General features: G+C 53.2%; 1 protein-coding gene across 1 annotated transcript; it reads left to right on the forward strand.

The window, feature by feature from the left end:
• Positions 1 to 528: 528 nt before the first annotated feature.
• Positions 529 to 12800, forward strand: LOC128948600 (serine/threonine-protein kinase pim-1-like; the record flags this gene model as incomplete). Its single annotated transcript, XM_054293371.1, has 5 exons — positions 529 to 615; positions 11215 to 11307; positions 11431 to 11481; positions 11679 to 12045; positions 12688 to 12800. Coding segments are annotated over exons 1-5 (711 nt in total), but the record flags the coding sequence as incomplete, so codon positions are not given.
• Between the last annotated feature and the right edge of the window lie 14043 nt (positions 12801 to 26843).

Genomic DNA, 26843 nt, shown 5'->3' on the forward strand with positions numbered 1-26843 from the left:
ATGGAAAAGAAGCAAAGGGCTCAAGGCGAAGCCTGACAAGGCAGAGCTGCCCCAGCGCGGCCCAGAGTGAGCCTCATGTCCTCCTCCTCACCCTGCGCCCTTTGCGCTGCCCTTTGCGGCACCGGCGGCTCCTCTTGCTGCGGGGCTCCAGGGAGTGCTGGGGGCCGGGCCCCTCGTCTTCGGGAAGCGCCAGAGCCTCGGAGGCGAGCGGCTGCTGCCGTGGCCGGCAGGGGAGAGCTGCGGCTGCGGCCCCGGGCACGGCGAGCTGCTGCGATGGCCAGCTCCTGCCGCGGCTCCTGCCTCGTCTGCGGGCTCTGCTCCTGCCCTGTCCGCACAGATACGGCCGAGGGCTGCCCGGCAGCTCCATCCCGCTCCGCAGCGGGCCCGGCAGGGCTGCTGCTCTCTGCGGCCTCTGCCCGCCGCTGCCGGCCCCACCGCGCTCCCGCCTGCCTCTGCTGCAGCCGGGCTCACACGGGAGGCAGCACATTACCGCTGGCTCGGAAAAGCCCTGCCCGCAAACCGCCCACCATGGCCTTGGCCTCAGGGCACAGGCTGCTGCCGTCCTCGCAGCTGCGAGCCGCCCCGGGCCGCCGGCCGGCCTCGGCCACAGCTCCCGCCTGTGTCTCCATGGCCGCGGCTGCTCGGCACAGCAGGCTGAGCACAGCCAGCGCCAGCAGCACCTCCTCACGGGCCCAGGCCCCGCGCGCTCCGAGCCCACCCAACCCCGAATTCCAGCCCTGAGGGGCTTTGCGTCCCAATGCATCCCCTGGGGACAGCAGAGTCGGCCGCTGAGCTCAGCCCATGGTGACAACACCAAGTGACCAATGGAAAATTCACCAAATCCTCATCCGAGACAAGAGAAAACTCCCATGGTGCCTGACAGCCTGAGGCAACTGCCAATTCCAGATCATTCCATCCATGTATGAAAAGAGGCTTTTGCATTAAAGCAGAAAAGACTTATCGAAAAGGAGGGCAGGAACAAACAACAAAGTTATTTGGACTCATGCTTCTTGTGTCTGTTAGAAAGGCCAAGAAAATGCACTCCTTGCTTTTCTGACACAGCTCTCTCTGTTCTGTGGGGCAGCGAGTGCTGATGATGTGCAGGAGCTGATGCGAGGGACAGGGACGAGGATGCAGCAGGCACAGTGCCAAGCTGACAGAGGGATGATCTCTGGCAGTGGAACTGAAGGAGAAGAGTTTGCAGGCAGGACAGAAAATGGCTCTTTGTTTCCCCTCTTCTTTCAGTGCTGCTAAGAATGTAGCCTGGAGCAAGCTGGGAACACCAGAGCCTGGAGCCCTTTCCAGGCAGGGCTGCATCAGACACAAACCAGCAGGGGACTGAGGAGCCCCTGGGGTAGCAGTGAGCAAGCTCGGGCTCTGCTCACTGCTGCTGGCATTTTCTATTGACCCATTTCCAAGGACTTCTCTTGAGTTCTGTATTTCTAAGGGTTTTCCCCCTTGGTTTTTTTTTTTGTTGTCTCCTGCACCTTTTTTTCTCCACGTTTTCCTATCCTGCCAGCAGCAGCCCTTGTCCAGAACTGGCTCTAAAATATCAGCAAAGTAGCTAGAACGACAATGGGTGGAATCCTGTGGCTCAGGAATTCATATGCCAGAGCCCTGCCTCTGCCTCATGCTTTGTCAGGACCTCCTTCTCTGTGCAAAAACTAGGGATTAGTGGAGTCTTTTTGCCAAAGAACTCCTGAGAAGCAAATGTTGTGCTAGGTTTCTCAGGAGTGTATCTGTTAAGTTCATTGCTGGCAAACAGAAAGTAAGGCCAGGGTAGCAGAGCAGCTGGGAGCTGGTCACTCCCTGCAAAGGGCTGGTGCAGGATGTGGGAACACCACGTTCCAGGAGGGGCAAGCAGGGTCAATGTGCTCAAGGTGCTGCCAATGAGGTTTGGGTTCACTTAGAGAGTAGTCAGGAGCAGTGAGCACTGCAAGATCCAGCTGCAGTCCCCATCCATGTCCCTTTCAGTGCTGGCTTTAGGGTGTCTGCAGCCTGGATCCAGAGCGCCCTGGGGGCTCCTGAGGCTGCCTTTGCACTCAGGGTGAGGATGCCCAGGAGCCCCTGAGGCCGGCAGTGGGCACCAGGGCTGGGGCTTGTGGCCTGGCAGGTGTGGCTCTGGGGGCTGTGACATGCCAGGCCATGGGTCACTGTCACTGCCCTCCGCAGCCCTGGCTAGCTCTGTCATGCTCCAGAGACAATGGCAAGAGGGGGGAATTGGCTAGGATAGGGTTTTGCCTGAGCCAGAACCTCTAGGCCAAATGCCGAGCAGTAGAGACCCTGGAGGACCGAGTGAAGGAAGCAGAGGAGGCTCTTCTGTGGTGTAAAGGGAAGGAAATTCATCAGGAGAGGCGGGGGGAAGGTCGTGCAGGCAAGAATTCCCAAAGGGAACAGATGTTTAAAAAACCCCCAACATCCCTGTGACCGGATTTTTAAAATCTTTCAAAACAGGGAGTGGACACCATACAGTAACCAATAAGTGACTCTTGGGGTGTGGTTTTGAGGGCTACAACAAATCAGAACAAGGGGAGGAGAGAGCGTTGGCATATGGATTGGATCGAAGGGTGAGGGACAGGGAACTTTCTGGAACAAAGGGTAGGGTTTGGGCTGATGGATGGGGCAAAGGGGCTGGGTTGTCTTGACAGACAGGGAAAAATCTGGTGAGGAGGGAGGGGATTCCTCGAGGGACACTTGGGTAGGAGGGCATAACATAGGGGAGAAACTAACTGTAATAACTCGGGGAGCACTTGAACATACCACTATATAACAGAACATTTGACTCAATAAACTAACACAGTGCAACACAGAAATTCAGGCTTTCGGCAGCTGAGAGGTGGCACTATTAGAACCCGCAGCAGCTGGTGAAAGCCATCTCTGTCCTTCAGGTTCTTGCTGTGTGGGAAGGTGCTGCGAGTTGTGGTGGCTGCACTCCCCCTTTGCTGGGAGGATGATCTGTACCAGGGCAGAGCAGAAAGCTGCCATGGTGAGCAGAACATGCTCAGAGCATTACAGTTCAGAGAATGGCACTGCCCCTGAAGCGCAAAAAGCTTGAAAGCATAGAATTCTGTGCAGAACTGTTGCACAAATTTTCTCTTCTAGAACATGCCCGTTTTTGTATGCTGTAGATGAATACTCTGGATTTTATAGAATACATGGGGTTTTTTTCTTAAGGTTTTTGGGAGAACTCTCAAGTTTATTTCTGTTTGTATTTTATATCTAGCATGTATACAGTTTTTTTATTATTATTTTTCTTCAGTAAATACTTAGGGAAAAAATACCTAAGCATTTTTTAATCCTTTGGGATATTGTGATTAATATTCTTAGAAAGAAAACCTTGTTGAACAAGTGTGAAAACACAGAGAGAGGGAAAATAGCATAAAAGTCTTTTAGAACAGGGTGTGAAATAAAGACTGCAGACCTTAGTAATTCCTCCAAGTGCAGAATTAGAAGATATATTACTGTGATAAATAGGTACGATTTGTGCTGATAAAGATTGAAACAGTAATCAATAATGATACTGTAATTAATATTTGAGAATAATAAAATAGTTAAAAGTTTTGATGCCAAGGAGGAGAGGGAGAGGAGGGGCTCCACCCCCCCCAAAATGAGCCTTCCTTGGTCTTATCCTAGGCAAGCTATTGCAGCTCCAGAGCTCGGTCTCCAAGGGGACTGGGTGCCAGAAGCCAGCTCGCTCTCAGGCCAAGGCCGCGGGACAGCCCTAGCAAGCAGGGAATATTCAGCTCTTAGTGATTAGGCAGCTCTTGTGATTTCAGCATTGCTTGCTAGGTAGCTTTTCCCTTGGCCTAAGGCTCCAGCAGACGGTAGAGAGAAAAGAAGATGCCGGCTGTTCCACAAGTATGGCTTTAATGGAGGGGTTCGTGAAGGGTCTCAGCTCTTCTTCTTCCGAGTTAGTAGGGGTACAGTATGCTACTTTTATACCCTTGGCCCGGATCCAGTCCTGACCAATGGCAAAGGTGTTAGAGTGACCATAAGTGACCAATAGTAGGGTTAACAACATATTGCCTTACATGGCTATAGGGATAAGGTACAAGGCGGATGTCCCTGGAGACAGGAAACTTCTTTGCCGCTGTGTCAGCTTTCTATTCTCCAAGGGGCCCTGGCTAAAGCTGAGGGGTTTACTACACCCCCCCTTCCCAGCAGATGTTCTCAAGGACCACAGGAAAGAAGCTGAAGATACAGTTGCTGAAAATGACCAAGAACCTGGTTGGGTACCAGAAAATGCTAATTATAAGGGATTTATTGCCTTGATATGTAGATGCAGTGATACATTAGTCTTGGCTTACATTGTACTGGCTTGATGCGCATGTGTAACCCAAAGGTGAATTAAAAGACAAAGAGGAAGAGGAGAGGTCTTCATCCAAAATGACCCCCAAAGACTTGAGTGAACACCAAACCAAGTGGTGGCGCATGCGTGATAAGGGTGGTAATGAGGGCGGAGATAGAGATATGATCAACCGAAAATGAGAAGAGATGGTATTGACACATGACATATAAGGGGTGATTTTCACTTGGCAAGCTTGTACGTGAGGTGGCAAGAGTCCCAGAACCCTGCCCTCCGTACCCCGCGGTTATCGTTTGCTTATGCGCTATTATTGGAACCAAATTATCTCTTATTTTAATCAAATTATATTGTATCCAATTTTATATTTTTTTTATTTTAACTATTCAATTAAAATTGCTACTACTTTTAATACTATTGGGTTTTTTTATGATGAGATAATTGGACAAACATAACACTTTCCATTTTCATTTCACCTGTGGAAAGCTGTTTCACTTCCCCAGGAATCTTCTCCACACTCCTGTCTGCCCTTTTCAAGAACCTTTCCTGGAGAACGAGGTGCAGCTTCTGTCACAAGATGTGCCCCCAACTGCAGCTTCTCTTTTCTTTCCACACCGTGAGCAGCATGACTTCTGCAGCAAAGCCAGACAAATGTTTGGATTCCTTGACAACTTGTCCTTTCTTTTCCTTGTGGGCTGGGCAGTTGTGCCATTGCTGAGTTTTTCATTGTGCCTGTTCTAACCCAAGAAAACAGGAGGCTTTGTTGGGGACTTGCTGGGGAATGCAAGCCTGATCGAATGCAGAAAGAATCTCCAGGACACTCTGGGAGCTCCCCGGCCTGGGCTCAGGTTCCCGCTGGGACTCTGCAGAGGGCAGGGCTCCAACTGGGATCAGCAGCAGTGCAAAATACCTCTGGGCATCTCCATTTTCTGCTGCTCTGAGGAAGCAATGAAGGCAGCCAACTTCAGTATTTTCGTTCTCCTGGTGGATTTTTTCATTTGATTTGCCACTCCAGAGGCAATTTCTGTGATGGTCTCTGTAGGTTGATTCTATTTCAACAGCACCAGCAGCAGGGCTGTGTTTGAGTGCTGCAAAAGTGGTCTGTGATGCTTTCATTCCCCTCGACTTGGTGCTCAAGGACTTGTGAGCATTTCAGTCTCTGCTAATCATGATGCCTGTGACAAAAACACTGAGTTCACCATCACAAAAGCACAGTGGGCAGCAGTGATTGAAAGAGGCAAGTGCAGTTGTACTGATAAAATTCAGGTGGCAAGCAGAAGAGGGCCAAGAGCAACCGTGATCTCCAACTGCCAAGGCAAAGGGCACCAGCAGCCTCCTGCTGTCAGCTCAGGGTGAGTAAAAGAGCGTTGAAAACAGCGCTGGAGCCCGATCCTTTCTTCCTCTGAGGGCTGGCTCAGGGCAGCACAGGCGGGCCCTGAGCAGTCAGGGCTGTGTGTGGGTGATTGCTGCTCTGCTCCAGAACTGAGCTGTTAAAAGCCCTTGGGAGCCGAGACAGGAGCAGGCGGGAAGGGGCCGGCGCTGCTGCTGCTCCTGGCCGGGAGCCCCGGCTGGGCCGGGCCGGCGCCCCCTGCGCTGCGGCTGCTGCTGCTGCCAGAGCCGGGCGGGACTCGGGGACAGGGAACGGACACGGGGGGACAGCAAAGGCCTGGCGGCTGCAGGGATGGTGGCGCTGGAGCCAGCGCCAGCACAGAGCTTCAGCCCGCAGTTAACCCCGAGGGAAATGCTGGGGAAACGCTCCATTTCAGCTTTCTTTGCTTGTTGCTGTAATGAAGGGACTGAAATGAAAGGGGAACAAGCAGGGCCCGACCCCTCCTCTGGGAGGAGCCCCAGGACTGGGCCTGTAAGGGGCCATGAGGGGCTGTGAGGGGCCGTGAGGGTGTTATGAATCAGAAGCTTGACTAGTCCAATATTCAAGCAGCAATCGATTTATTATTTAATATGGTAAAGTATGAGCAATACAGCGCCAGGTACAGTGGGGGAAGTTTTCCCTCCAACTGCATACCGATAATTGATGGTTACAGGTATTTACAGGGGTACCCATCAGTTTTTTTCAGCAGTTTCTATTTCCAATCTTTTACTCATCAGCAATTTTTATTCCAAATTATTACATCACAATTCTATAAACTATTGTGATTTTAATTTCTCAGGATGTATCTCAAAGGAGTATCCCCAGATGGTGACGGTCCAGTTTCCAAAAGAAGAAAGACTAATTCCATCTGGTGGAGTCCAGCTCCCCAGATATGGGTCCACCTTTTAATTGCAGAGACTCCAAATCTCATAACAGTGATGTCCAGCTTCCCTTTGGTCGAAACCATAAACCCTTGAAGTGATGTTCATCTTCCTTTTTCAAGCTGTTTTTCTCTGTTTCAATAAGGCGTGAGATAAGCATATTTCCTTTATATATATTCCAAAGCTACAGTTTCAATAATACAAGTAATATTCTAAAATTATACTTCAAAAGGTTATTATTGCAGAACTCTTTATGGATTAAATGCAAGCAAAAAGCAACATCTATAACACTTTAATTCAAATGCTCCTAAATCAACTAGGGTTAATTTGCAAACAAAAGATAGGTTCAAAAGTCTTTTTCATAGCTTTATTTTCCTCAGTTATTACTAGAATTCACAACTATCCCATTGTCGGTATCCACACATTTCTCATTCACAAGTACACACATTGCCTGTTTGTACCACGAAACACAGCTTTGCATCTCACAAGGGGTTGTGAGGGGCCGTGAGGGGCTGTGAGGGGCCATGTGGGGCTGTGAGGGACCATGAGCAGCTGTGAGGGGCCCTTGCCCCTCTATGGAGAACTGTCATTCCTGTCCAGGAACCCATGGCTGAAATGGAATTCCACCCCAAAACTCCCCATATATCCAAGGGTTGCTTTCAGACAAAAGCTGCAAGGACAGACAGGTCTGGCTTGCCTTGGCCTCTGGGGACTGCTTCTCATGTGCCTTCAAAACCCTGGAGTTCTGTGATTTCCTTCCTATAGGAAAGAACTGTCCCCATTGTCCAGGTGCTCCTGGCCTCAAGCACTTGATCACTATACAGGGATGCAGTTTGACAAGAAAGTCTCACAGATATGTATGCTTGGCTGAAAGATTTTTGAATGTAATGTCTGAAGACGAATATAAATGAAAGCAAGTTTTGATATAAAAGAAAAGAATTGATGAGCCAGTCTTTTTGGATAGCTAAGAAGGCAAAGTGTATGTTAGTTAGAAGGGGTTTTTATGACTTAGAGCAAAGGATAAGCCCACCTCAAACAAGAAGATTTTACCAAGCAGAAAGATAGCACAGGCAAACAAGTCAGCAAATTTTGCAAGTAGGAAAAAAGGTCTCAGAATTTTCCACTGCAAGAAAACTGGAAAACAACTTTTAGCTTAAACTTTAATGTACTAACTTTTAGTGATTGGAGAACAGTAACATGAATATGGTAATGATAGTAGTTATGATTGGCTATAGGTAAAAGTTAAGGTATAGATTGGTTCTATTTTGTGAAGATGCTCAGCAAAGAAAAGTATATAATGCATTTGTAACCTAAACTAAGGGTCTCCAGGCCTGCAGCTGGAGCTGACAGCTGTAGGCACAGGCTCTGTCACCCATGACTCTGGACTGCTGTATCACCTTGGATACAATAAACTGCACTTTGAAGAGCCGCCTGGAGTCCCACATCCCTCATTTCAGCTCTCACAAACTGGTGTTGCCTGGAACTGCCAGTGCCCAGATCCAGAAATTTCCTGGTGCTGGTGCAGCCCAAGTGCAGCAATTTGCAGGCAAAACCCCCCAAAATCTGGCAATTTTCCACTGCTGGCTCTGTTGCTGCCCAGACCTGGAGTTTCCCAGCACTGCCATTGCCCAGATGCAGAAATTTCCCAGTGCTCGCAAAGCCCAAGTGCAGCAATTTGCTGGCACAGAAATCCAAAACCTGGCAAATACCTGGGGCCGGCACCACCCAGATCTGGTGTTTTCCAGCACTGCCAGTGTCCAAACATGGCAATTTCCTGGTGCTGGCACAGCCCAATTCCAGCAATTTGCTGGCAAAGAAAGCCTAAATCAAGCAAATACCTGGATTTAAAAGGGATTTAAAGCAACCCAATCTCATGTTTGCTGACACCGCCAGTGCCCAGATCCGGAATTTTTCAGATGCCTGCACAGCATAATTCCAGCAATTTGCTGGCAGAGAAGGTTCGCATTTGGCAATTTCCCGGTGCCAGCACATTCCCCACCCAGATCTGGTGTGCACTGGCACTGCCAGTGCCCACATCTGGCAATTTCCCAATGCCAGCAAAACCCAAAGGCAGCAATTTTCTGGCAAAGAAAGCCCAAACTTGGCAGCGCCCAGATCTGCTGTGTTTGGGTTGGTTTAAAAGAAGGAGACCTCGGCTTAAGGCTGTGGGAAAACCCTCTTTAGGGTGAGCAGGAGCTCCCGCCCATAATCCTCTTGTTCAGTTATGCAGATTGTTACTAGAAAGTTCTGAGTTCTCTTTGCTACCATTGGTTACTTTTTGCTGCAAAATTGTAATATTCTTAATCATTCCTTCCTATTGGATCCTTCTCTCAGATCCCGCCTTAACCCCTCCCCATAAATAAATGTATAAATATCCCTGCTAGATCCTGGACCCAGGCTTTTTTCTGCTTCACTCTCTGTACTGTGCACGCCATCCTGTTTGTTGTGTTTGCCTTCAGTAAAGTTCTGTTTCCACACAACCAGATGAAAGCCATCTCTGTCTGTAAAGTGGCCAGAGCTGGTTCTCAGGGAAACCACTGGTCAACGGTCCGGACGAGGACCAGAAGGTTTCACTGGTGTTTGCTGGCACTGCCAGTGCCCCGATCTGGAAATTTCCCTGTTCCAGCACCACCCATGTCCAGCAATTTGCTGGCACAGAAAGCTAAAACCTGTGGCAGCTTCCTGCTACTGGGTCTGGCACCACCCACATCTTGCATTTGCTGCACCAGTGCCCAGATTTGGAAATTTCCTGGTGCCAGCAGAGCCCAAATCTGGCAGATTTCTGTCACTGGCAATGACACCACCCAGATCTGGTGTGTGCTGGCAGCGCCAGCGCCCAGATCTGAAAACTTCCTGGTGCTGGCACAGCCCAAGTCCAGGGATTTGCTGGCACAGAAAGCCAAAGTTTGGATATTTCCAGGTTCTGGCATCAGCATCATCCAGATCTGGTGTTTGCTGGGACCGCCAGTGCCCAGACTTGGAAATTTCCTGATGCCTTCACAGCCCAGGTCTAGCAATTTGGTTTTAGCTAGCTGGGGCAGAGAAGTTCCTCGGACTGTGACTTTCCTTTTTCTTGGAATTGTTTAAACCCGCTCTGGAGGGAAGTCTTTTCCTCAGCTAGTAGGGGGAGGGGCCGCTGGAACTTGCTTTCTAGACTGACCCCTTTTGGAGGTTTCCTCCCAAAATTTGCCTGAAACCAGCACAAACAGTCACAATGAAAACTTCACCAGTGGCACAACTCCCCAGCCCAGCAGGAAAAGAACGGACATGTAAAGTTCTCCTAACATTTGTCCTGCTTTGCTGCAAAAGTCCTGCTGCACACACTGTGCACTGTGGAAAGCTAAGAGAAGCTGCAGCTGGTAGCAAATCTTGTGACAGAGGCTCAACCTTGTTCTCCATGAGAGATTCTTGAGAAGAGCAGACAGCAGATGATTCCTGGAAAACTGAAACAGCTTTCCAGAAGGGAAATGAGAATGAAAGAAACAATCCAAGATGTTTTCCTCTATTTATTTCTATGCTCCTCTTTTCCATGTTGCACTGCTTCTCCATCCCATTCATTCCAAATGCACCTCACCTCTAAAATCTGTGACTTGGCAAGTTTTAGACACTCTAAACCATGAGCTACACACAGTTTTCCTTTCCACACAGGAAAGCAACACTGGAGGTGTAAGTGCAGTGCTTGGGTCAGGTAGGAATCCTACCCCAAGGGAAGGTGGCCCGGCAGTGTCTGACCCTCAGCAAGGACAATGCACAGCAGCGAGGAAGGAGATCGCTGTGCCAGTGTGCAGGAGTCAGGGCTCCGCATCTGGGCTCAAGGCTGCAAAGTTCCAGTGTTTAGGGCAGACGGAGGGGCTGTCCCCGGGGCGCGCGGGGCTCGAACGTGGGGCTCGTGGGGCGAGCGGGGAATAGACACGGGGACGAACGGCCCCGGTGCTTCAGTTGCAGCAGCGGCAGCGGCGGCGGCAGCAGCAGCGGCGGCAGCAGTAGCGGCAGCAGCAGCAAAACAGATAGTTTTGAATAGTCTTTCTCTCTCTCTCTCTTTCTCTTTCTCTCCCTTTTCCGCTGTCGGGCACCCTTCTCTCGGGGTCCCTTGCCCGGCGTTCCTCTCCTCTCCCCGCCTCCCTCTCCCTTGCCGGGCCGGGCCATGCCCCCGGCCCGCCCCCGGCCCCGGGCGGGGCTGCCCCGTGCCCAGCCCCGGCCGTCCCGCCGCGGTCTCGCCTCCGCCCGGCTCTGGCCGTACTGGCGGTGGCGCTGCTGGGCGGGCATCAGTGCCTGGGGCCGGGGCGGCATCGCCGCCCTTTGCCTCCGCCTGGCCCGAGCCCGGCCCCAGACCCGACGCAAGGTCCAGCCCCGAGCCCGGCCCCGGCCCCGGCCCCGGCCCCGGCCCCGGCCCCGGCCCCGGCCCCGGCCCCCGCTCCTCCCGCGGCCCGCGGAGGACACAGGCGGCGCGGCCGCTCCCGGCGCCTCCGCTGCGGCTTCCCCGGCCCGAGCTCCGCCGCTCGGCAGCGCGGCCGCCAGCCCCGAGCCTCCCGTGCCGCGTTCCGAAGATGGAACGCCCTGGGCATGGCCGGCCCGGGGCGGGTGAGGGGCGCTCGGGGGCCGTTGCTGGCCCCGGGCCGAGCGCTGACAGCCGCGTCCCGCCCGCAGGGACGGCGCAGGAGGCCCTGCAGGAGCGGTACAGGCTGGGATCGCTGCTGGGGCGCGGCGGCTTCGGCAGAGTCTTCGCGGCCACGAGGCTCTCGGACGGCGCCCCGGTGAGCGGCGGGGCCGGCGGCGGGCGCAGGAGGAGGGGATGGAGGAGGAGGAGGGCGGAGGGCGGAGGATGGGGCTCGCAGTGCGGGCGGCGAGCTCACCCCGCTGCTGCCCTTGGCTTGCAGGTGGCCATCAAAAGGGTGCCACGGAACCGCGTCCGGCACTGGGGCGAGCTGGTGAGTGAGCGGGGCCAGCAGCCGGGGCTGCCGGCCAGGGATGAGCCGGCGCCCGGCACGGTGGGAGCCACCAGGACGCCCCGAGAGAGAGCGGGCGTGGGGCCAGCGCAGGGCGCAGAGCATCCCGGGCTGGCTGAGGGCTTCCCCAGGCCTGGCACGGCATCGGCCCCACTGACGGCATCGTGCTCCTCCCGCAGCCCGACGGCACCAGCGCACCCCTGGAGATCGTGCTGCTGGCCAGGGTGTCCACTGGCTTCCCCGGTGTGGTCCAGCTGCTGGAGTGGCTCGAGCTCCCCAACTGCATCGTGATGGTGCTGGAGCGGCCAGAGCGGTGTCAGGACCTGCATCATTTCATTCGGGCACGGCGGTTCCTGCCTGAGGAGGTGGCACGGGAGCTGTTCCGCCAGGTGCTGGAGGCCGTGCGGCACTGCACCAGCTGCGGGGTCCTGCACCGCGACATCAAACCAGAGAACATCCTGGTTGACCTGGACACCGGGCAGGCCAAACTCATTGACTTTGGCTGTGGCACCTACCTGCAGGACACAGTCTACACTCACTTTGCAGGTGAGCCTGCAGAGGGCTGTGCTCCCGCTGCTGACATCTCATGGCCCAACATCTCCCAGCCCAAGCTGGCTGTGGCAGCGGGGATTCTCCCTTTTGCTGCCAGTCAGGGCACTGAATCTTCAGCTGGGTTGCTTTAGAGCAGGGCTGGGTGGGCAGCCATCTTCCAGCCCTGCTGGCAGCCTTTGCCAGCCACTCTGCCCAGGACTAGGGCTGGGCTGGGGCAGCCAGCCCAACCAAAAGCCCCGTGGGTTGGGGTAACAGAGAGGGAGGGCGGAACCTTTGCCCCAGCCACTTTGGTATGCAGATGACAGGAAGGGCTTGGGCTGCTTCACTCGCCCTGTTTCCCTTGGCTTCATAATATTTTTGGGGAAATGCAGGCAGGGAGGATAAGGGCATGTTTTTTCCCCAGCATGGAGTGGGTTTTTCCTTTGCATGTCATGGTCGGGCCTAGCCAGGGCTGCCCTCTTCCAACACCAGAGGCTTCTTTTCCAACCCTAACTTTGTGCACAAGTCCCAGATGCTGGCGAGAGGGCAGTGGTCACGCTGTGTGCCCCTGATGCAGCCCCCGCACACCCAGGGATGCTGGGGCCAGGCTCTGGGAGCAGCAGCATCCCCCTGATGAACTCCATCTGTATTCCATAGGAACACTGTCCTACAGCCCCCCGGAATGGAACGACTTTGGCTGGTACCATGGCAAGGCAGCAACAGTCTGGTCCCTGGGCATCCTGCTGCACCAGATGGTCTGCGGGGAGCACCCTTTCAGAAGGGGCCAGAACCTCAGCTGGGGCCAGCTCCCGCTACCACAAGGGCTCTCTCAAGGTGGATCCTCTTCTCTGGGCATGGGGGGAATCCCAGTGCTGGGAGCCAGCAGCGGGCTAGTGGGCATCCCGCTCTGGCAGCTGCTGAGGAGGTGGCACATGTCCTGCTCTCCTCCAAAACAGGGAATTGATGGGAAAGTTTAGGCCCAGCTCTGAGCACATCCAGCATGGCCTGGGCGTGGGAATAGTGGGGCAAAGCAGACAGGAGCCTTCTCTGGCTGACCGGCAGTTTCTGCTTTCTCTTCCCAGAGTGCAAAGACCTGATCAGGTGGTGTTTATCCGTGAACTCCTTGGACAGACCCACACTGGAAGACCTGTTCTGTGATCCTTGGATGTGGGATATTCCTCTGCCATAGAAGAAGGGAGAGAGCCACAGGCACACTTTGATCCAGGGCCCTGGTAAGTTCCTGCTCCACATATGCCTTGGCAATGAGAAGCAAAGGAACCCAGAGCTTTTTGTGCTGCCTGTGTCACTGCACCGGGGTCATGGGATGGGAACACACAGCCCTTGTGCTGGGGCTGAGCTGCTCTGCCCAGCACTGGTGGCCGCCATCCCAGCTGGTTTTGCTTGTCCCGGTTCCCTGACAGCTGGGGCCCTGGGCAGAGCCCTGAGAGGCTGGTCTGCCCCCAGGGAAGGAGAAGGAGCCCCTGGAGAAGCTGTACCGGGTGGGGATGCTGCTGCTGCTGCTGCTGCTGCTGCTGGAGACAGCGAGGATGACATCAAGGATGACAAGCTCTTCCTCAGCCTGGCCACTGGAGGCTGAAGGTGGTGCACTTTGATTCTGGCACCTTCTTCAAAGCCAAACTCCACAGGGAATTTGCAGATGAGTCCCACCCGGGAAATTCTGCCAGATCTGGGCATGACCCAGCGTGGCGGGGAACCAAAGGCTCTCCCTTTGCTGGGGCAGATGCAAGTAATTCTTCAGTGACTGCCCAGCTGCTTTTGGCAGGGTGGGGCATTTGCTGGGGTGGGTACGAAATGGGAGTGGGCTCCTGGCCCTGCCAACAGCCCCCAGCACCCACTGTGCCCCGGGCTGGGGCTGGGGCTGGGGCTGGGGCAGCCAGCCTGACACAAACAAAGCCCCATGGTGGGAGCAGAGGTAGGACTCCAGAACCTGTGAACAGCTGCTTTGCTGTGCATGCAAGAAAGGGTTTGGGCTGCTCCACTGCCCTTGTTTGCTTTGGGGTCACCGTGATTTTGGGGGGCAGTGCAGGGGGGAAGAGAGAAAGTGTGGGTTTCCCACAGCCATGGCTGGGTTTTTCCCTGGCATGCAGGGGTTGGGCCTTCCTCAAGACCCTGACAGAGATAAGACTTTTTACCAATTTTCTTGTTTTCCCATTTTGTCTCTAAACTCTTTTCAATAATGTGTTGTTTGTTATTCCAGAGGAAGCGTTCCAGGTGGTCCAGTGTGGATGGGGAAGTGCTGGGGAGCAGCTGTGGTGTGGATGGGCCGTGCCCTTGGAGAAGGCTGAGGCCATGGTTTGGGAGCAGCTTTTCTTGCAGCCGTGGTTGGCGTGAGGTGGGTCCCTGTGTGCTTGGCAGGATGGGATCAGAGCTTTTGGGAGATGGCAGCGAGCACAGGAGCATCCTGCTCCGGGCAGCTGCTGAGGGCTGGATGTGCTGTGGCTGGCTGCAGGCTGGGCACATGTGCTGCCCTCCTGCTCTGTGCCTTTGGCAGCAGGGATGGGCAGCTCTGGGCACAGCTCTGGGTGCAGCCAGCATGGCCTGGTCATCGCAGGCCTTGGCACAAGGGCACAGGAGCCCTCAGCTGACGGGCGGTTTCTGCTTTCTCTCCTTGCAGCCGGGCTCTGCGGGTGCTGAGGCTGCTCTGGGCTCTGCCAGGGCTCTGCTGGGCTCAGCCCTCACATTGCTCTGACAGCTCTGCATCAGACCAGCCCGTTGCGAGCACAGCGCCTGAGCTTTCTGCTTTGGCAGGTGAGTGAGACTCTGCTGCAGGCCCAGAGATTGCAGCTGGGGACACACATGCAACTGGCAAGAACTCAAACTCTCCACAGTCCCAGCTGAACGCCTGCATCTGTACAGGGTGTTTTGTCTGTCCCATTCTTCCTTCTTGATTTGCTGGAATTGTGCAGTTCCACTTTCTTCCTTCTCTAGAAGTGCCACGAGTGGGCCAAAGCTGGTGAGTGGGCCGTGTTCCTGAGGTACTGCAGTCTGGAGCTGATGGATGGAGAATTGCCCTTCTGCACTGCCAAACCAGAGCAAAAAGCTGTCAATGGGACTTCGTGTCTCTAAGAAACTCCTGGCAGTTACAACAGGAACGTGCAGCTCATTTGCAGGGTGAGACGGAAGGTGATCTTCTAAATGATTTGGGGTTTGACAGAGTTTCCATTCCCAGTCCTGCTTGGAGCTGGAAGGGCACAAAGCAATTTCCTCTTGCTTCAAGCACAATTTCAAATACCAGTGTTGGGAACAAAGCCCAAAATCTTTTAAGAGGCTGCTGAGGTCAGTAAGATGGATCCATGCCATCAGCACATTTACAATGTAAAGAACTGAGTTCTCTTTTGAGAAAGATCATTTACCTCTTAATGCAAAGAATGTGTCTTTGCATTTATGTTTTGTTTTTTTCACTAACATTGTGTTATGTTTTTTCACTAACACTTGGATTTTATTCTTATCTTTTACAATTTACCTAGTTTTTTCCTTTTTACTTTTTTTCCTTCTAAATAGAAAACATGTCCTACAGAAGAAATGTCCTTTGCTCCTGGTTCCCGTGTGGAGCAGCTCCCTTCCTACTGGCTGAGCTGCTCAGGCAGAGCCCGGCAGCTCCTGGCCCTGCAGGGCTGAGGCTTTTCCCCGTTGCTGGGCACAGACTGATGGAGCAGCACTGCTGAACACGGGCACACAGAGGGACCAGCAGCAGCTGCCTTTGGCCACCTGAGGCTCCAAGGCCCAAACTCTGAGCAGCCAGGGCTGGAAGAGACTGGCAGGATCTGATCCCTGACTCTGGGCCAGGGCTGCACAAATGACCCCACAGCAGCAGCAGCAGCAGCAGCAGCACCAACCACAGCAGCAGATGGAGCTGACTTTGAGCACAGCCCCTGCCCCTCTTCCCTCCCGTGTGCAGCGGTGTCACAGCAGCCTGAGGCACCTGGGAGCCCCCAGTGCCAGCAGGGACTGGAGATGGCAGCCCTGGGCTCCTGGAGGCTGTGCAGGGAACGGAGCTGGGCACTCCCTGTCCATGGGGAGCTTCCAGATGGAAAAGGCTGCTGTACCCAGGCAGCTCCAAGGGCACAGAAAGGAGGCTCTGGAGCACTGGATCTGTGCCAGTGCCACAGTCCTGGGCAGCAGCCAGCGAGCCCTGGGAAAACAGAGGGCACAGCAAGAGGGACAGAGCCAGGCAAGGGCAGAGACTGGAGAGAGCCAGGCCTGGGAGCAGGAACAGCTGCTCCATTGCACTCTTGGAGAAAGCTCTTGGCTGGTTCAAAGCGCTGAAAGACGTGAAGGGCAGAGAGGAGGCCACAGCAAACAATGCTCCTGTTTGCACAGCCTCCCCTCTCCATGTCCCAGAAGGAATTGCATGGACTGTGCTCTTCTCTCCGATTCGTCTCGTTCAGCATGAGCAGCTCAGCACCAGGAGCTGAAGGAGCTGAAGCCTCAGGCCACAGGAGCTGGGCAAGAGGAGACTTTCTGAGCAAAGTAATGCTGCTAAAATAGCCCCAGCTGAATGCAGTGGATATTAGCATGGAACCACAGAATCCTTTCTGTTGGAAAAGCCCTCTGAGCTCACCCAGTGCAGCCATTCAGCCAGCAGTGCCAAGCCCAGCACTAAACCTCGCCCCTGAAGTGCCAAGGTCTGAACACCAGCCCCGAGTGCGGCCTGAACAGCAGGCCCTGAGCCAAGGATGGCCTCTGGATGAACCTTCCAAGCAAAGGTTATCTTTGTATCTGCTCCCTGATGAAATATGCATGGTCATTAGCACTGAGATAGATGTAGCCACTCATTAGGGAAACACGGATTGACCTTTGTGTATTTAGAAGCCAGACAAGGCCATGAAATCTGACATCTGGCCTTGTTTGGGGCTGTATGGTCAAAGTCAGCTCCCTTGGTTCCTCCTTGAGCCCTGGCCAGGCTTTGGGAGGAACCCAAGAGGAGGATGAAAGCAGATGTTGCCACACTAGCAGTGCTGTCAGTTTGTTCATTCAGCACTGTCAGAGCTGGGCCCTCTCCCAGCGGGGTTGGAGCCTCACCTGGGGCTGGAGGCACCTGCAGGAATTCCCAGTGCCCAGGAGTGGCTCTGCAGCCCTTGGCTGTGACAGCTTCCCCAGCTGCTGTGTGGGTCTGGGGGATGGTAAAGGCTGAGGGTAAATGCTGCTGGATCTTTCCTAATCACTGCTGCAATCTTTGGTGGGGATGGTTGGGTGCATTGCTGAGCTGCTCCTGTTGCGATTCTTTGCTGCTCTGAACTGCAGGAAATGACACTGATTCCTTCAGTTGGAGTCTGTGGCTTTGGTGCTGACCCTGCCCACTGGTAAAACAAAACTGGCACAGTCTGGCCAGATGCCAACAAAATGTCACTTGTTCAGTGTCAATGTGAGGAATCAGTCCCATCAGAAATTCCCGGCTGGGAAGCCCTTCCCTGGAGTTCCCTAGCTCTGGAGTGGGCTGAGGTCGGAGCCCCATGGGTGCAGTGGGGCAGTCGGGTAAAAGAAGCTGCACCCCTGGATGTCTTCAAATGCATCCAAAAATTGCACATGGAAAAGGAAAAGACCGTGTGGGTTTGGGCAGACAAAGATGAATTTGTTGAGAGTACATAGGAAACAGCACCTTCAGAAGGAGCAATGATTGTTGGAATGCTCCCACATGGAGCAAGAGAAGAAGGTTTTAATCTTGAACTGATATGCATTTGTGCAAGTGAAATATCTATGTACATAATAATTATATATGTATTTATAGTATAATAAGACCTCAATATATCTATTTATATAAATTTATTTATGTCTCTATCTATCTATATTTCTATATCACTATCTATCTATGAAATTATATAATAACGTGAAATAGTGCTGACAATACTAATTTGGTAGCTTTGGCTGCTCAGGGATGTAACACGAAATACCCTACAGAACAGGACTGGCCAGGACCCTAATGTCAGTGGTCAACTTTTTGAGATTGTATACAATGAAAAAGGGAGAAAGGGAGAAAATTGGCTATTTTTGACGGGTTGCTGATACTGTGGTGCAGGGTGCTTTGTCTGTTCCTGTGAAAAATACAGTGATTTTGCCTGCAGGGTTTTTCATGTACCAGATTATGCACAAGGTGCAGGATTGGGTGCACGGGTGAAGGGGTTGTTAAAAGAGCAGTTGGAAAAATAAGGAGATGGGAACCTTTGTCCATGGAGAACCCATCTCCCAGATGTGCTCCATGCCCTTCACAATGGCCCACTGGGGAAATGGAAACCCCCAGGCTGTGCACGGCTGCCCCCAGTTTGCAAATCCAACCATGGGCAGTGAGACTTGGGCTGCCTGGGAAATTGTTCTGGCTGTGATGGCCCCTGGCAGGGCCAGCCCAGAGGCTGCAGGGCTGGGCCTTCATGCACTGGAATTAATTAGGAGAAATTCAAAGCAAATGAGAGCTATCAATTCTGAAACAGGAATTCAGATTCCTCCAGGACACTTTTCTTTGGTAACTGCTCCCTTGGAGCTTGGCCTTGCAAAGTGTTCCTGTCATGGCAGGAGGAAATGATGCAGAATATCAAGGAGAAATTACAGTAATTCTGTAAACAATAGTGACCAGGATTGGATTAGTCAACCCTGTGACAGGGTAGTACAATTATTGATACTGCATTTTTAGGAATGATTGTGAAAAAAGGAGATCCACCTCCAATCACCACTGTTTGTGCAAATAAAGGGTTTGGGTGCAGCAGTCCTAATAATGGAGCCAGAGTGTGGGTCCCGAGGCCAAAAGGCCCTCCCAAGGCAGCTGAAGGAGCAACTCCTGGGAAAGACAACTCTGAGTCCTGAAACCTGGGCAGGAACAATGGGAATGTGTCCCTGCATCCAAGGATTCTGTGTGAGAACAAGGAGATCTGACAGGATATGGTTTTACACATCCTGCCAGACCAGATCTCCCTGTTTGCCCCAAGGGCCCCTTTGGGAAATGCTCTGATCCACAGGGCTCCATGTGAAGGCTGCTGTGACGCTGAGGGACTTGCACAGGAATTCCATCCAGGAGCCTGGGTGCCCCTCAGGGACTGGGACCCGGCCCCTTCCAGCCAGAGGGGAAAGGGCCCCCCCAAGCCTTGTTAGCCACAGACAGCATGGTAAAGATGAACAGCAAAGGGCCTGGGGGCATTATTCTGGAATTAAAAAGGTGCCAGCTCCATGCACAACAGAATTCTTGTTCCTAATTGGAATGAGATTGAGAAAAAAGAATGAAGAACGGTGTCACTAAAGTACTGCTGATGTCTGTAAGGTGTACCTTGATAGTCAGCCAGAATCTTTGTCTGCCACAAACACCTCTGGTGTTTCACCAAGGGATTGGTCATCAAAATGTAATGATGGGTTATGATGGATTGCTGAGCTTCTTTTGTAATTCATTGCTAATGATGATGTGCTTTGCTGAGCTTATCTTTTTGTAAATCTTTGCAGCTGTGCATGATATAAATGACACAATTCCTTCAGTTGGTGTCTGTGTCTTTGGTAGTGACCCTGCCCACTGGTGAAACAGGGTCCCCTCTTGCCTAAGTGTTCCCTGGGAAGGCAAAAGCCCTCCCTCCAAAATTCCCCCCTTCCTCCCTGTTCCCCCCTTTCTCCCCTGAGCATGATGTGCTCTGGTCTGGGGTACCCCCGGGTCAGTTGGGGTCCCCTGTCCTGGCTGTGTCCCTGCCCAGCTCCCCCGCAGCCCCAGCCCCTCCCCAGCGTGGCTGGACGAGGGGCAGGACAGGCCTTGGCTGTGCTGCAGCTCAGCAAGAACAAAACCATCTCTGCGTGCTCAGCCCTGTGCTCAGCACCTGGCCCAGCAGTGTCTCAGTGCCAGGGGCTGTGCCCTCAGTGCCTGCCAGGGGTTTCCATGGCAACTGCCAGGCCAGGTGACCCAGGTGTCCCCCCAGTGCCGGTTGCCATGGAAACAGTGCCCAGCCCCGCCCCTTTCTGTCTGGCTGAGCTGGCCTTTGGCCCTGGCAGTGCCGTTGGCTGCTGGTTCCTGGTGCCTGAGCGGCCAGCGCGGCACAGGACAGGTGGCCATGGCACAGCCCCCAACAAGGGATCCCCTCTGGCTCTGGGCACTGACACCAGCCCTGAGCAAGGGCCCAGGGCAGCTTTCCATGGCCACCAACCATCACAACAGCTCCGGCATTGGTTGCCATGGCACCAAACCAAGGAACGGGTCCCCGTGGCCATTGCCATGGCACCTGGTGGCACCAACGAGTGTCACTGCAATTGTACCTGGAACAGCCCTGGCACTGCTTTGTCCCAGGGTTGCCATGGCTGGTGAGGACAGCAACAGCTCTGCAGGCAAGTGGCCATGGAACCTGGCTGCAGAAATGGCTCCTTGGGCTGGTTTCCAAGGAAACCTGAACTGTTGGGGGTTGCCATGGCACCCAAACCCAGCAGTGGGGTCATTGCAGTGTCCATGGCAACAGTCCCTTGCAATGGCACCACTGCATGTTGGGATGATGACCCACCCTCACAGCTGGCCCAGGGCAGGTCTGGAGTGCTCCTGGTGGCAGCTTGGGCTTGGCACACACTTGAGGAGGATGTCTGTTTGCAATGGGGAAACTCAGGAGTTTTAGATTGCTTCAAAACTCAAAGAAGGAAAATCCCTCTTTGGCTGTGTGCAGCCAGTTCTTCAAGCAAAGCAGGTTCCAGGTGAGTGAGAGACACAATGGGCTTGGGGAATGTGGAGCAAGGTTGTCTACACTGGCTCAGAGCTCAAGGCACAGCTTCTCTGAGCAGGCCAGGGCTCCTTAGGAGAGTCCCTGGATCAATATCAGTCACTGAATGCTGCAATCACCTCTTGTGTAATAGGAACAGCAATAAAAGACACCCTTTAAAATAGGACTACATATTTCCTGGAAGCTCTTTGAACTATTTCTCCATAACTGTCAAAGGAAACCGTCCTAATGAACTGCACTGGAGCAGAGGGAAATCAAGGCAGAGCCAGGGTTTGTCAGGACTTGCTTGATCCTCATGAGCCTCACTGTGCATTTGGAGCTGTGCCCTTGAACATCAGGGCCTGGGAGGAGATTGCACAAACCTTGCCAGGAGTCAAAGGCAGAGGAAACACCCCAAGTTTCTCCAGGCATTCATGGCTCCCACTGAGGTCCCTCTCCAACACAGGCTCCTCATGCACTCCTTGCAGGAGAGAATTGGTGGCCAGGATGGCACAAAAACCTCTCAGACACTCAGTGTGGAAAGGAAAATCCAAAGCACCTTCAGCACCTTGAGTGTCTCAAAGCATTCATGAGCCCCACTGAGTGTCAGTACAAAGCTCTCCAGGGACTAATTAACGCAGATAATTGGGGCCATGATTGGACAAATATCTCCCAGAGTCTATCCAAAGGGAAACACCAAGTACCTTGAAAGAACTGAAGTACTTTGAAGCATTAATGAGCCCCACTGAGTGGTGTTACTGACAAAGCCTCTCTAAGAACTAACTACAACACATAATTGGAGGCCATGACTGCACAAAGCTCTCAGAGACTCCAAAGCAAAAGCAAAACTCCAAGTCCTTTGAAAAACCTGCAGTCCCTGCAGGGAGCATTCAGGAGCCCCCAGGGCCATTGCTGAGCAAGGCTCCCCAGGGACTCCTTCCAGCAGATCCTTGAGGCCACTGGGATGTGGGCTAGGGGGAGATGCTGAGGACAGGACAAGGGGGTGACAGTGCCCAGCCTGGCTGGGGCTGTGCCAGGAGGCCCCAGTGCCTCAGGACAAGGTGTCTCCTCCCAGCCCTTGGTGACACAGACCCTGCTGCTGTGCCCCAGGGCACCAAGACTTGGCTTCTCTTTGTCCACAGCTGCCATCAGTGCCTGCAGTTCTCTGCTCTGCCTGGGGCCTGGGAACACTTTCCCTGTCGTGTCCCTTACAGGGATCTCTTCAAAGTACAAGAAACTTCAGTGTTTCAATAGAACTGAGTTCTTGAGGGTTCTTGAAGGTTCTGTGACATCCCAGAGCTGGCTGTGACATCACAGAGTAGGGTCTGAGGTCATAGAACACAGTCTGCCATCATAGAGGGTGGCTCTGTGGCATCAGAGAGTTGGTTGTGACATCACCTGGTGGCTGTGGAACATCATAGAGCAGACTATGACATCACAGAACAGATTGTGACATCAGAGGGTGACTTTGTGACATCAGTCTTCTGTGATGTCACAGCACTGCTGTATGACATCACAAGGTGATATCGAGTTGGCTCTGTGACATCAAAGGGGCAGTGTCACATCACAGAGAAGGCTGTGTGACATAACAGGGGCTCTGTGACATCACAGGGGCAGTGTGACATCACGGGGGCTGTGTGACATCACGGGAGCTGTGTGAGGTCACTGGGAAGGTCACTCTGCCCCGGCCCCCCTCACAGCTCCCCCCACAGCAGTCCAACCCTGCTCGTGCACAGCGGGGTCCCCTGTCCTCCCGGGTCCCCCCACCCCTGGCCCCACAGCCTCCCCCAGATGATGTTCCACGAGATCGCCTCCAGAGCCTGACACGGGGATGGGGGGCCGGGGCCCTGGGGGTGGCACAGGGGGACAGGGACCTCCCGGCAGGGTCCCTGTGTCGTCCAGGGCCAGAGCCTGGGCCAGGGCTCCTTCACCCTGTTACGAACGAGGCCTTGAGAGCGCTGAAGAAGTCCCCAGCAAGGGAGCAGCAAAAACCAGATTTAATATTAACCAACAGCAGCACAAAGTTCCTTGGCAAGAGTCGCTCTGCTCCTGACTGGACTCTTCAGGCACACCAGGGAAACAAAGCAACAACAAAACCAAACAGAACCCAGGCAATCAAACCAGAAATTAACTGAGAACTGTCCCTCTGTGTGTGTGTGTGTGACACAAGGACAGCAAGGGCAAGGATAAAAGGAACACGGCCTGAAAGCTTAACAGAGCTCAAACTTAACCAGACATTACTTATACATTAACCTTAACTGATAGTTTCAACCTCACAATTTAGCAAAAGAGCAGAGCGTAACAGCATGTAACCTAACTTAAACCTATGACTTCGCAATTTAACAGAGGTATAACATTTAACAATATTGAACTTAACATAAAACTTATATTAAAGGTAACCACTTAGCAAAAGAAAAACTTTCAGCAGCATTTAATTTCACTTAGGCCTTGTGATTTAACCTTCCCTACAGGCCTGACTGACTCAGCTATCCAAGGCACAACAACCCCTCAGAGAGCAGCATTTCTGCCACATTTCCCCAGCACAGGCACTCGTGTGTGCACACAGACACAAGAGTCAGTGCAAGGCACCTGTGAGAAATTCCCCTGAGGGCAGGAAATGCTCACTGTGGATCCTTTGGCATCTCCCCAGTGGGCAAAGGGTTGAGCCTGGAGGAGTTGGGGGATCAGCCCAGGCTCTGTCGTTGTTCAGGATCCCCGAGTGCAGCAAACGGGAGAGTTCCTGGCTGGGAAAGGCCCCACCCAGAGGGAGTCGCTGGCCCAGGAGAGCTCCAAGGGTTCCTTTTGGAGTGCTGTGTGCAGGGCCCCAAGAGAGGGGCTTCAGTCCCAGCAATGGTTCATCCTGGCCGCACTTGGCATCAACAGCTTTCTTTGGCAGTGTGAGAACAGGGATGTTGTGCCACGGAGGGAACAAAAACAGTTCCCAGGGCTGCTCCTACAGAAACCAGGAGCTGGTTGGGCAGCAGCAGTGCCTGGAGCAGACAGTGTTTGTGATGAGCTGCAGAGGAGCTGAGCCCAGGGGCTGTTGGCCAAGGCCCAGGCCCAAGGAGCATTTCTCAGCTGGCAGGGCGGCCTGAGAAGGGGAGGGGGGAATGCAGCAGCACAGGGCCATGGAACCAAGGGACCATTGTGACACTGTGGAGCCTTGTGACACCAAGGGACCATTGTGACAGTGTGGGGCCCTGTGAGACCAAGGGACCATTGTGACACTGTGAGGCCCTGTGAGACCAAGGGACCATTTTGGCAATGTGATGCCTCATGGTGTCATGGAGACCACTTTGACATTGCTGGGCCTCATGGAACCAAGGGGACTGTACTGACGCTGTGTGACTCCATGGAATGTAGGGATCATCATGACATTGAGAGGCCGCATCGGACCAAGGGTCCATTGTGACACCACCGGGCCTCATGGAACCATGGAGACCATTATGACACTTTGTGGTGTCATGGAACCGGGCAGCCATCTTGACACTGTGGGACTCCATGGAACCAAAGGTTCACTGTGACATTGCAAGGCCTCGTGGAACCATGAAAAGACAATTAAGACACTTTACAGCCTCATGGCACCAAAGGGCTATTGTGACACTGAGGGGCCCATGGAATCACAGAGACCATTGTGACACTCAGGGGACTCATGGAGACCATTGTGACACTATGAGGCCCCATGGAATAAGCAAAGCATCGTGAGACTGTGAAGCCTCATGGAACCAGTGAGACCATTGTGACCCTGGGAGGAGCAATGTGATATTGTGGGGCCGCGTGAAACCAACATGCTTTTGTGACACTGCAGGGCTGCATGGAACCAAAGATCCATTGTGACACTGCATGGTCTCATGTCATCAGTGGTCCATTGTGACACTGGGCAACCAAAGGAGACCATTGTGACACTGCAGGGCTGCATGGAACCAAAGCTCCAGGGCGACACAGAGTGGCCTCCTGTCATCAATGGTCCATTGTGACACTGTGGAGCCAGAGGAGACCATTGTGACACAGCAAAGCCCCAGCGTCCAAAGGTCCATTGAGACATTGCAGACTTCATGGAACAGAGGAGTCACATGACATTGTGGGGCCTGGGGAACCACGGAGACCATTGTGACACTGCAAGGGCTCATGGAATCCTTGGGACCATTGTGACACTGTGGGGCCTTATGACACCTGGGGGCCACTGTGACATTTTGGGACCCCATTGAACCTGGGGGCCAGTGACACTGCAGGTCTTCTTGCAATCAAGGGGCCATTGTGACACTGCTGGAACCCATGGAATCAAGTCACCATGATGACACTGCGGGGCCCCATGGATCCAAGGAACCATTGTGACAATATGGAGCCCCATAAAACCAAGGGAAAACAGAACAGGTCTGGCTGCTTTGGCTTCCCATGGACTGCCTGACTGGTCCAAGTGACCTTTGCATGTTGAGGGTCACTTCTCATCTGCTGCTGAAACACTGGGGCTCTGTGCTTTCCTTCCCAATGGAAAAGAACTATCCTTCTGCTCCAGGCACCCATGGCCAGAATTGGGATTTCACCTCCAAAGTTCCTTATATCCAGAGATTGTTCCCATAGGCATATTGCCAGGATAAGTCTGGCTGGCAGTAGTTTCAGAAGGGTCACCTCTCATCCGTCCCCAAAACATTGGGAAAGGCTCCATGCTCTCCTTCCCATGGGAAAGAACTGTCCTGCTTCTCCAGGTGCCCATGGTCGAGACTGGGTTTCCACCTGCAAATTCCCTAAATCCAAACTCTGCAATTACTGACAAGTCTAGCTGGCCTTGGCCTACTGAGGCTCTCACCTGCCTTCCAAATCTTGGGGCTCTGTGCTTTCCTTCCTATGGAAAGAACTATCCTTCTCAGCCAGGTGCCCATGGGCACAATTGGGATTTCACCTCCAGCATTGCCTGTTGTGATAGACTGGAGGAGATTGTTGGCTCTAAACATTTTGGATGTGGGGGAGGAAGGGGCAGGTCCAGCCTTGCCCTGCCCTGTAAGCCCAGCCCTGCCCTGCCCTGCGACCCCAATCCCCCCAGGGACCTCCAGTGGGTTTAGGGTTTCTACCTGACCTGCGGCACACTGAATCCCCAGCACCGCCGTTCCACCCTGGGCACTGGGGCCCTCTTGGCTCTACTCAGTGCTGCTGCTGTACTCGGGGCACCCTAAGCCTCGCTAGAGACCCGTGTCCCCGCACTCCAGGGATTGTGTGCGACTCACACTGCCCCGATCCTCCACGCACCCGGAGCTCCGTTCGGGGTTTGCGTGCCAACTCACCAATTCATCTGCCACCTTTACTCGAGTTTGGTGCACAGGGAAAACACCAGCCAGATATCTGCAAGAGGTCAGGAATTACAAAAATTTTTACAGGCAAAGAACAAAAAACCAAGAAACTTTGGAAGAGGATTTCATGCAACATCCAATTACAAAGAAAACACTTATCATAGCAATAACTTCATTAACTTAGTTCATTTGACGTAGAAATCAATGAACACGTAAGCTGTTGAGGTACCCAAAAATGTTCCATATAAAGAGCATTAGAAGGAGAAGAAAGAGAGAGAGACAGACAGAATCTCTATAGAAAGACACACATATGACTAACAGCTCCTAGGGTTCCAGCGTGTGTGAGACACAAACCCCAGGAGAAGGCAGAGTCCATACCAGGGGCTGACCTTGCACTCCATGTTTTTAAGCCTCCAGGCCTTTGTGGGCCTCCCCCCAGGTGGGATTTCTGATCACACAGGCAATCAGGGCTGGGTTAGCACTGTACCCACTGTGTGACTGATTGACAGCTCATCCCAGGGTGTCTCAGGACATTGATCTCATCCATCCTCTGATAGTGACTATGGTGACACTGGGGAACCTCATGGAACCATGGGTCAGTTGTGACCAGGTGTGTCCAAGGACACCATGGTGACATCAGGGAATCTCGTGGGAACAAGTGGCCATTGTGATGCTGTGGATCCCCATGGAACCAAGGGAACATGGAACAGGCTGATGCCTTCAGTTTTAGCTGTCGTATTTCCAGATTCTCTACTGCATTAGTCTGTAACTCTGGACTTCATACACAGTATTAGCAAGTTCTCTTCACAGTGTAGTCAGACAAAACAATCCTTTTCCAGCCCCAGAACTGGACACTGTTGCA

Source organism: Melozone crissalis, unplaced genomic scaffold (genome assembly GCF_028551555.1).
Source record: "Melozone crissalis strain CALT ecotype California unplaced genomic scaffold, PUWL_Pcris_2 ptg000139l_1, whole genome shotgun sequence".
NCBI classification, from domain to species: Eukaryota; Metazoa; Chordata; class Aves; order Passeriformes; family Passerellidae; genus Melozone; species Melozone crissalis.